The sequence below is a fragment of the Poecilia latipinna genome, unplaced genomic scaffold (genome assembly GCF_001443285.1).
Source record: "Poecilia latipinna isolate Pla-1442-1.1 unplaced genomic scaffold, P_latipinna-1.0 Scaffold912, whole genome shotgun sequence".
In the NCBI taxonomy this organism is placed as follows: Eukaryota; Metazoa; Chordata; class Actinopteri; order Cyprinodontiformes; family Poeciliidae; genus Poecilia; species Poecilia latipinna.
Window position 1 is genome coordinate 164,465 of NW_015113528.1, and position 10,484 is coordinate 174,948.

The following is a 10,484-nucleotide window of genomic DNA, read 5'->3' on the forward strand; positions in this document are numbered from 1 at the left end:
AATAAGCTATCTGTACAGGCGGAACTTAATGAATTAGAATAAATTTTGACAAATAATTACAAGGTGTTCACCAATTCTTAAAAAGTCTCTGAAATGTTTAATATTAAGTTTATAAAACAAAATCTAAGTTGGAATTAAATACGATATATACAGGTCTTAAATTTTGATGTGACAGGACTATTTCATCTCATGCATTTTTTTCTAGAGACTTTTCTGTCAGATGTTTTAGTTGCACACCTATCTTTGCATTCTGTGACTCGAGGCGGTTACGGCTATAGATTACCTAGCTGGCTAGATAACATTTTTGGATCTGGGTGATGGGCTCGAGAAAAGACAGCGACAGGCGAAAGTCATCGGCACTCTGGTTAAAACCAAACACATGGGGGACACCACAACAATTTTTCTTATTCTTCCTTTTAATACAGCAGGGTTGGTCTTAAATTTTATTCAAGGTGGCATTTAAAAAGGTCTTAAAAAGTCTAAAATTTGCCCTAAATAACCTTCTGTTTTCTTTATCTTACAGGAGGGATCCGTATGACTATCCCACACACTCCAGGGCTCACAGGGAGCCCATCCCTTACCCCGGTCACTACCAGGACCCTCCAGGTCCCAGCAACTCTGGCCGTTTGCCACTCCCTCAGTCGTCCAACCAGTCCCAGCAGGCGCCCGCTAATCAACGCTACTACCCGTCCGCCCAGCCACACCGTGCAGCTCTAAGACAGGATGTTCCTCCGTCTCCCACGGATGGTCGCAGAGGGCGGCAGTACTATGAGCCCGCAGCAGGGAGAGGAGACGGCTACCGGCAGGCCAGCCCCGGCCGCTACACCAGCCCAGACAGGCACCCGAAAGCAAGGCAACGCTACGCCAGCCCTGATGGCTACCGGGATGAAAGACAGCCTGAGCCACGGCGGAAGGACCCCATGATAGGTGCAGTGTAAATTGATGGTTAAGGTTCAACTCGGGCGCTTTGCAAAGAGTTATATTTAAATGTATGTAAATATATATATATATTGTTTCTGGTGGAGATATTGCGAGTATTCCAGTATTGCCAAGGTTTTTGATGACAGATTTTATAATGCAGAATGAAATGAGATTAAATTGCACAAATATTTACAGTAAACTTGGTGCCATACAGATGTTTAAGATGAAGTATATTCCAGCACTGAAAGCACTGCATTTTGTCCAGAAGGATCAAACAGAAGGTAATAAATGGGAGGGGGGGATCACCTTTACCAGCTTAGATCATGACAGGAAGCCGACAAACAAAAACAGGAATTAGCTCTCCTTCTTGGCGTTTAGGCCTTGATGTTTTGCAGCTTAAGCTTCCTTTACTTCCTGAAAACATGTCATTTTTTTTTCTTTTGTCTTTTTGCCTTTGATTATGTGGATGAGGCCGACACCTTTACTGTCCAAGATGAATTTAATTGTGATATTTTGTGGTTTTTCTAATAAACTAAATAAATAGTTATTCTTATGAGCTACGCCACTAGTAACGAATTAAACTAAATCTTTTCCTCTTTAACATCTCAAACCTGAAATTAGTTGCACTGACTGATGTGTAGCTTACGGTTTGTTTCAAACATTGTCAAATAAGAGATTTGTTTTTCTTTTCTACAAATACTTTGCAATAAATATTTAGAGATTCTCATCCTCTCTTCATTCTGTTCCCGCTTCATCAGGACATGAATATTTGAAACGTGCTGTCAAACTGTGCCATGAGTCATCACTTTTTAAAAATTCATTACGATGTTAAGCTGAATTTCTCCTTGCTCAATCTCCAGATAAATTTACCCTCGTGAGATGACTGATAAGAGTAGCCGGCCTCCCGATAATGACTGAATCGTCTCCAACAATTAGGGGCAGGAAAATCTCCACTAGAAAATGATTAATACCCAATTTGCTCTCTGTAAGTAAAGATGGCCATGATTGGTGAAATTAGACTTGATATGGTGCATAATTGTGTGTGGAGAGGGCTTTTTCTATCAGTTAATGTTTAATTAGCAGCAGCGCTGGAAGGGAGGAAGCATATGCTGATGGGCCTGGTCTCTGCGTTGGCTTGACCTTCCTCTGTCAGAGCCGCAACACACCAACTTTAAATCACATTATTTAGAACCAGACACTTTACGTATGTTTCATCAACTAATAAATACTTATTGTTTGAGATGTCTGGTGGTATTTAACTGTTGGGAACAATGATGCAGCGCACAGCGCACCAAAATAGACAGAAGCGCAGTAAACAAAAGGAAAAAGCAACTGTCTGCTTGTCATCCTGTGACAAAACCCAAGGAAATCTCATGCTGATAGTTTGAAACGAGCACAAACAATCATCCAACATCGTCAGTCTGAGAAATGAAACCCAGTCCAGGATGCATATACAAAGCCCTACATATGCATTTCTGATTAAATTGGTTAAAATAAAATCTTTAGTTGCATCAGAATACTCTCCAAATTAAAGATATTTATCCATCCATCAATTAAGATGCAGGTCAAATTAAAACATGTATAGACTTTACTGGTCAAGTGGGGATCAGAAGTTGCTTTGACAATATCTAAAGGTCCAATGAGGAGAAAACCATTTTCAGGGTCAGATGTGTGCTACACCGGGTAGAACCAGCACCAGCTAGCTGCTGTCCTCTTGTAATGATGTTAATCTGTTTTACACTGGCGAATGCATCCCAGTAGTTGCTGAATGTGCAGAACACATCTAATGAATGAACACAAACTTTAATTACCTTCATGTGTATGAATCATCCAACAAAGCAAGGTGCCACAGGACTAACATGCCATATTAAACTTTGTTCTTATTAATGTGAAATTTACTTTATATGTACTCCCAAGCAAATGGGAAATGAGTTTAATTATGTTTTACTGACTTTGCCATGAAAAAAAAAGTTAAAATCGTATCTGATGAGGTATAATTAAAGAACCATGTTTAGCACCACGGCCTTCAACTGAAGCTTGAATCGCAGCAGGATCCTTTTTGACAGGAGTGTAAAATGTTGCTTAAAAAATTATTTTTCTTCTGTGTATTTGTGAAGTACACAGAAGGAAAACGCACAGAAGGGAATTACACAATACAACTTTAACGTCAAGCAGACTGACTGATATTGTTTTACAGTAGAATTCAACGTCTAACATAAAAGTAAATTTAAATTGTTGGTCCCATGTACTTGGAAGCTAAGCAGGCCCACAGCATTACAGATCCTCCACCTAATGCAACACTTCCACATGCTCATCCTTCTCACCTAGTTCAGTCACATTCGACAGAAAATTCCAGTCCAAGTCTCCAGAATTTTTAGCAAACTGTACTTATTTAATAAAATCTATTTAAACTCTAATCCCCCATTTCTAGCTTCATCAGCTAGAGCGCAGCAGGAAGTGGTAAGGCCCGGGCCTTCTCACTCTTACAGCAGCCAACATGACTTGGAGCACTTAATGCCGTCTTCCCTGGCTCTTTACTGTACTTAAAGGAAAACTCTGCAGTAAACGGCCTCCTTCAAGTGCTTGTGGTCGGTTTGCTGCTAAAGATAATAAACAGCAGCAACTTAATATTGGAGAATTAATTGCACTTAACTATCCATTAAACAAAAGCTTTGAACCGGCTGTCAGGATTGCAGCAGCCATCTTACTAAAACACTAAAACCACTCGTCCAACAGAAGTAAATGGAGTATTTTCAGCTCTGTGTGATGGCCTCGGAGAAGAGTGATCGGACATGATGAAGACCAAGGAGCACAGCGGAGAGGGAAAGCTGTGGGGAAGTTTCTCACTAAGCACCTGTAAACAGTTTGGCAATGATCTGTTTTCAAATGATGGATCACCTGAAGTGAGCCAAGCACACTTTGGAGGAGCTGCAACTGAGGTGGGTCAATCTGTGGATGTGGAATTAAGAATGTTTTCACACCTATTAGTCTGATCGATTCGGTTTCACTGAGGACCAAAATTGCAACATTTTCTACATTTTCAGCTAGTGAGGTTTGCTTTCACTCAGCATTGTGTCGCATAAATAAAACTATTTAAAAAAAAAAAAAAAAAAAAAAAACAGTTCACCCTCCTCACCTGCAGTGGCGCTGCACCAAGAACTACTGAAAGGAACAACATGAAAATCTCTGGAGACACCGAGCGCAATTTCTTTCCTCACAAAATGAAAGCAAAAATTTCTCATTAAAGCGCTAGAATCTCATGCTTGTTTTAGTAGTATTTACCCAGCATGCCCTGCACCTTAGTCTGCCTCCTGCTTTTGTAGCTGTCTCTAGCCCGCTTGGGGTTCACATATGCATTCAAACAACGGCAAAGTTCACTTTAACCAATTCAAGACTGCTTTTTGTAGACAGACCAGGGTTCACTCTTTTTGGTCCATATCAGAGTTAAACTGTGCTTTCACACCTCAAACAAACCAGACTTCCTAGGTAAACAAGCTTCAGTTTGATTAGAGCAAACTAAACTGGTGTTGAATACAAATACATGCAACACTTTCCAGAATTTAATTTGTAAACTTAATTTAACAAAATAAAATATTTTGAAGTTGTGAAAACATGTGAAAATGTCTAGAGGTTATGAATATGTTTACAAGCCATTATTCTGTACTTTCCATGGTTGTGCTGAAGAAATTTGTTGTTTCAGTCTCAGGACACTCAGTCCAGCAGGTCAGGGCTGCAGATTTGCTGACGGAGATTTTTTTCCTGCTTCATATCAGCTCACCCCTCCTTGTTCCATGACCTCTGATTTTAAGAAAGACCAGAAAACCCCTTAATAACCATTTATCTGCTCTCTGCACCAGTCTTCCTTTTGCCTAAGCTTTCTGTGTGACTGTTTTATAACTCTGGATGCTACATGAATTAATTTGACACCTCATAAACTGCCTCTTTTTTTTTGTTTGGAGCTCTGTTGCCCCTACTCTTCCTCGACCGGTTGTCGGGATTCGTGGCTTGTGGGAGAATTCCCTGGTTAGATTCTCCTAGCATTATCCATTCTGCCAGCACCCTTGTTGAACACCTCAGCTTGTTAGCATGTGTCAATCAAAAAGCCATGCTCCTGCGAGGGCAAAGTCGAAAGCTGAAGCAGTTATCTGCTTCCTGCACAGCACCCTGAAAAGACTGAGCAGATACCGGAGTGTGATCGCCCACTTTGACCTCCATCTGCTTCCAGCTTCTTCATTAAAGGCGCATTCCACCATTACGCCGCTGTCCTTTCGTCCTTCACCTGCTGCCGTTTGTTTCAATTCGGCCCTCATTAAGGAGTCGTGCTCTCAGGTTTAGTCGGAGCAGGATGAGACGAGATCTTTATTTAATTATGCAGTTCATTAGGAAGCAGGTCCATTTCTCTTTTTTTCCCTATCTGAGGGAGTAGCTGGTGGCTAATGTGGAGTTCAAATGGCCTGAATATGGAGATTGCCCCAAATATGGATTACCATTAGCTGTTGGCCTGCCCTTCACCCACCTCATTCGCGTTTATGTCTGCTGTGTAGCCTTTTGATGCAGTATCACTCAAGCTGGAGTGTGCGCTTTCAGCCAGTGTGTTTGTTTGATATTGTTCATGGACTGTGAAATTGAATTTCCACACTCGGGCTGATATTGGAAATAATTTCATATCCTCTGCAATTTTCTTGCTCGGTTTCACCTTGCAGCGTGTTTAAAACATTCACTTTGACTCGGTGTCTTTTCCTTTCCTCCCTCTGCTGCAGAGTTGATACAGCAGCGGCGTTAATTTGGGCCACATTTATCCTTAAAGCAACGCCGCTTTCTGGATGAGTCGTTTGCTCGCCCCCACACAGCGCAGCCTGAGCCACCAGCCGCCGTCTTTTGCACGCCGGCCATCACCATGACAACATGGCCGCAGCTCCTGGCACAACAGCCCGCTTTGGAGCTGATGAGATTGTCGTAGCAACAATGAGATGCTTTTATGTCCCTTTGAGGAGAATAGGAAGGATTTTGCTTTTTCAGGGACGGCAATGTACTCCTGAGATCCCAGACAGGTACAATTAAAAATAATAATAATAATAATAATAATAATAAGTGGGAGAACTCAGCTGGAATAATCCAAACCAAAAGCGAAGATCCTTGCAAAAGTTTTTACCTTCCTCAAGTTTTTTTTTTTTTACACATTTTGTGATAATACAACCATAAATTTCAAATGTATTTTATGGGAATCATATCTGATGACTGATGAAGTCTCAAATAATTCATGCATTAATTCATTACTTATTCTAATACGCCTAAGTGAATGAGAATGGGGTGACAATTAAACATGCAGTGCAAAAAGTATGGCTTTTAGCACAGTGGCAAGAAAAAAAGAGACATTGTGGAAATAAAGCCTGGCAGAAAGTTAACCTCAAGTCATGACGGGAAAACAAACCGTGGAAGAAATTGCTCTCAGCACATAAAACCAAACTGATTTTGCTGACTAGCAAAATGTGGTATGAGAGTACAGTGGACCACCCACTAACCCTGTAGACCTCCTAAAACACTTACAACTGCCTATTTTAATTGTTTAAACAGTAAATATATCTTAATATGCATCAACGCAAACAATCTGCAAAAGCTAACATCCACTTCCTTACCTCTGCACCTGAATGTACAACCAGTCAGAACCAAGGAAGATAAATGGCGATCCTGGGTTTGCTCCTTTGTAAATGCCAGCTAATAATCTAGCATGGCGGCTAATTCAGCTTCTCAAGCGGCGTTACAATATACTGTCTTAGAAGCTTTATGGTCAATTTTAAATAAACAGATACAGAAAGAAACAGCTGTTCTAAATACAGTGCAAGGTGCAGCCAAACTCCTCCATCTGTCTCCATCTTTTCCCACTATTTGAGCTGTCCTAGAGTTCTAACAATGAAAACTACCAACAACAAAAACAACAGAAAAAGGCAGCTCACTCAGGTTACCATTGGTATAGCTCTGTGGGTTGTGATGTGGCCAACAACAGGTGAAGTCTGTGACTTCTTGAACCCATCCATCAGCCTCTCAGCACCAGCCTTGGCCTCTGACACATAAAAAACGTCCGCCAGGGATTGAAGGCATTCAGCTGGGAACAGACAGAGGCACCAAATATAATGACATACCCAAAGTTGGCATGCGTGAGTGTAAACCCACATCAGAGTGGCTGACCACATGGACATTAAGTTATAAATGTTTGCAGTGTCCAGACTGAGCCGTCTGTCACTGCCTGTATATTAAGTTCTTACTCCAACACATCCTCTTACTGTCTTTATCGCATTCCCACCTGTTTCAGGTCCAGCAAACTCAAACTGTACACACATCCCTACCAGCAGTCGCACATGTTTTCTAGTGTGGCAGTGGGCCTCAGCTGACCGCCTGGCAGTCGCTGTGAAGCTGGCGCCCTTCTCACACAGATGCCAGGTGTTCTGCTTGGCCGTCCAGAGCTGCTGGGGTTGAGTTCGGTGTCAAGGGTGTTGGGTTGCTTTGAAATGGCGGAGGGAAAAGATGGAGGTAATATGTTACGCGTCCCTGTTAGCCTTGACGCTTGGCTGAGACAGAGCACCACAATGACCCAGGAGAAATCAGAGACTGCTTAGCTTCTCCAAGACGGAGAACGGAGCGTGATGTATAGCAGTCACGACCATCTGGGGGGAATCTCAGGTGATTTCCCAAAAGCAGCTGAAACCTGAAGTTATGAGACGTCATTACTTTTCAATTAGCCATATTTTCTTCGCTGATAGATCCACGTGTCAAAAACAATTCTCGAGACAAACGGCCGTAGTTGTTTATGACCGTGAAGAGCATAAATCTGCAGCGCGTAGATCTGTTCTGGTTTACCGCTGCTGCACAAGTCTGAAATCTACAGAATGACTGGACCCCCACATGCCTGACTCTGAAATAGTATGAGTAAGATTGTAAATCAGCAAAGTGAGGTAAATCAAGCTCTACGTTTTGTATCAACCTGCTGGAAGATTTTCAGTTTTTAAAGAGAAACAGGCTAACAGAATCACAGATCCTTCACTTTGCTCAACAATGGATGCAAGTTTATTTATTGCTTCATGTCAGATCCACCTTGACAAAAATCTCAATTTCAGTCTAATCTGAACACAGATGAGCAGCTTTTAAAATTTCTTGAAATGTTAAGTGTAGATTAATCTTAGTATTGCTTAAAAATCAAATGTTATTTCTGAGAAAATCAACAGAAATCTCACTGTTCTTTTAATGTTGCAGATCGCTAAATGCAAACGTTAAGAATTCATCCCTCAGATCGGTAGATGCTAAAAACAGGATCTGCAACCTGTAATATGTCAACATGTTTTAATTAGAAATGTATGGCATAGTTTCTATCCATTTCTGTTTAGCACTTCTGCTTGAGTTAAACAACTGCATAAGTTTCCACTTGCATTCAGAAAGCTGCTCTGTGCATATCAATAAGCAACGCAAATCACTCCACTGCACAGACTTAATTTTCACACCGACTGCAACTTAATTTCTCAAATCTCACATTAATCCACAGAGCTGTAACAAACAGACAGGACACCTGACTTCCGGCCTCATTTTCATTTCGCTGCAGCCGCCATTCCGGCGTGGATTAAATCAGGGGGTGAAGACAAAGTGGAGCCTGATTGGAAAGTCACTGTAGCAGCCAGCAGTGTAATCCATCCACACATTCCTTCCAGAGAATGCCAAACAGCTCGCTGAAAATGAGCTGCCGACCTGACTCCATTAGATCTCCGCTGTGTCTCTCTTCGCTTTCTGTCGTTTCGAAAACACACGCATACACACACAATTTCTCTGAGCCTGCCACCAGCTTCATTAGCGGGAAGAAATGTCCTGCTCGTTAAGGCGAAGCAATTAGTGGCTAATTGAGAAGCTTTTGCAGTGCAGATAAATTTGCTTTCTCGTTCTCTCTTCGTATATGTGCATTTGACCAGTTAATACATCTGGATTTCCATCTATAAGTCATATTCGGCTTTAAAGCAGAACGTTTTGACGCTTTTCCCCTGCAGCAAAAAGTTCTTGCTGCATCCTGTGGAAACAGAAAACATCTGACACATTTATTTTTCTTTTGTGTGTGTGTGTGTATGCGTGTGTGCGTAATTGTTTATTGTCAGCTTGCTGAGACAGTTTGGGGCATCTTTTCCGGCTGTGTCATCCGATCCAGAGAGAAAAAGACTTAATGGGGACTTTTACCCAGTCATTTTAATGTTCCCTCTCCTTCATTATGCCTGCTTTTCCAGACACAACAGTCAAACTGACACAACTTACCAACTGCCTGCCCTTCTCACTCCGCAGCCTGACTTTCCATTCCTCCGGCTGCGATTCTCTCCACCACACTCTTCCGTCTCCTCTTTCCATTCTGTCATTCCTCACTCCCAATTCTTAGCAATCCAGAGATAAGCTCCGTGATAGGGAGAAAGTCGGAACAACACACACTCACACACAGCCAATCTTTTTTTTTTTTTTTTCACAAATTGGAAAGATAAATCTCCACTGGAGATAAAGTAGATGCAGTGAAATTAGATTTTTCCCTTTGATTCCCTTTTTATGCAGACTGCAGAAGCACTTATTCCACCTCTGTCCTGCAGGGGGCAGAACCCTTGATAGCCCCACTTGTGTGACCTTTTGCCCACAGCCTTGCTTTCCTGCTCCTCCCTTGATCCTGTCCTCACAAGCCGAGATAAAACTATTCGCTGAGTAAACCGACCGCAGTCCTTCCAACAAGTTCATGATTTCCCCTGTAAACAGCAGAGATATGTGACCTGCCCCCCTGCCCCCTCCCCGAGGGAGTGTTTTCCCTACGCGCCTTATCTCAGCCCACCCCACTTCACAGGGACAAGGACAGAGCTGGTGGGGTTGGTGGGGGGGAATCCCTGGGTGTTTTTGCTCCGAATCATGCGTTAAAGAGGAACACAGTGGGCTTTGTTGGCCCCGGCGCTGGCTTCACATGAACTGAGGTGGGATTTTTCCACAGCAGTGAAAGAAACATGAATTGTTGAGATGCCCTGAAGGGACGAAGGCCTCCGAGTGTCACTGAGGACAAGTCCGACCTTATCTGTCCTCTTCTGCAGACTGCATGTGAAACTTTACTTATCCATTCATGAAGCTGTTTCATTTTAACTCACTAAAGTTTCGTCACTTTTCATTTAAATCAGGGGCGTCAAACTCAATTTCACCGAGGGCCACTTCAGCATATTGGCCACCCTCAAAGGGCCACATTGACGGTACAAATCAGGAGTGCCCAGCTGCAGTCCTTCAGACTGCAACTTTTAGATGCATCCCTGCTAAAACACACCCCAGACAAAAGGTTGATTTCCCTCATTAGCAGCAACTCAGTTCTGTAGAGCCTTATAATGAGTAAATGATCCAGGTGTGTTAGAGAAGGAACACATCTAAAGTTGCAGATGGTAGCTCTGGAAAACTAGACTTGGGCAGCCCTAGCATAAAACGTATGAAAATACAATGTTAAAAATAAATTAAACACCTCATATTGTTAAATAACGCTTTGGAGCTTCTGGTTAGGAAGCACATTCAAAACCTTTGGT

General features: G+C 42.3%; 1 protein-coding gene and 1 long non-coding RNA gene across 3 annotated transcripts in view; one reads left to right on the forward strand and one right to left on the reverse strand.

Annotated features, from left to right (window-relative positions):
• Positions 1–1,648, forward strand: part of LOC106957525 (partitioning defective 3 homolog B-like) — a 130,550-nt gene extending 128,902 nt beyond the window's left edge. For both annotated transcript variants that reach the window (XM_015048905.1, XM_015048906.1), the window contains one exon: positions 524–1,648. In XM_015048905.1, coding sequence (XP_014904391.1) covers positions 524–938 — 415 coding nt within the window. In that variant the 3' untranslated portion in view covers positions 939–1,648. The remainder of the gene's footprint in view (positions 1–523) is intronic.
• LOC106957527 (uncharacterized) overlaps positions 1–10,484 on the reverse strand; it is a 59,129-nt gene that overhangs the window by 26,622 nt on the left and 22,023 nt on the right. The gene's annotated exons all lie outside the window — the stretch shown is intronic.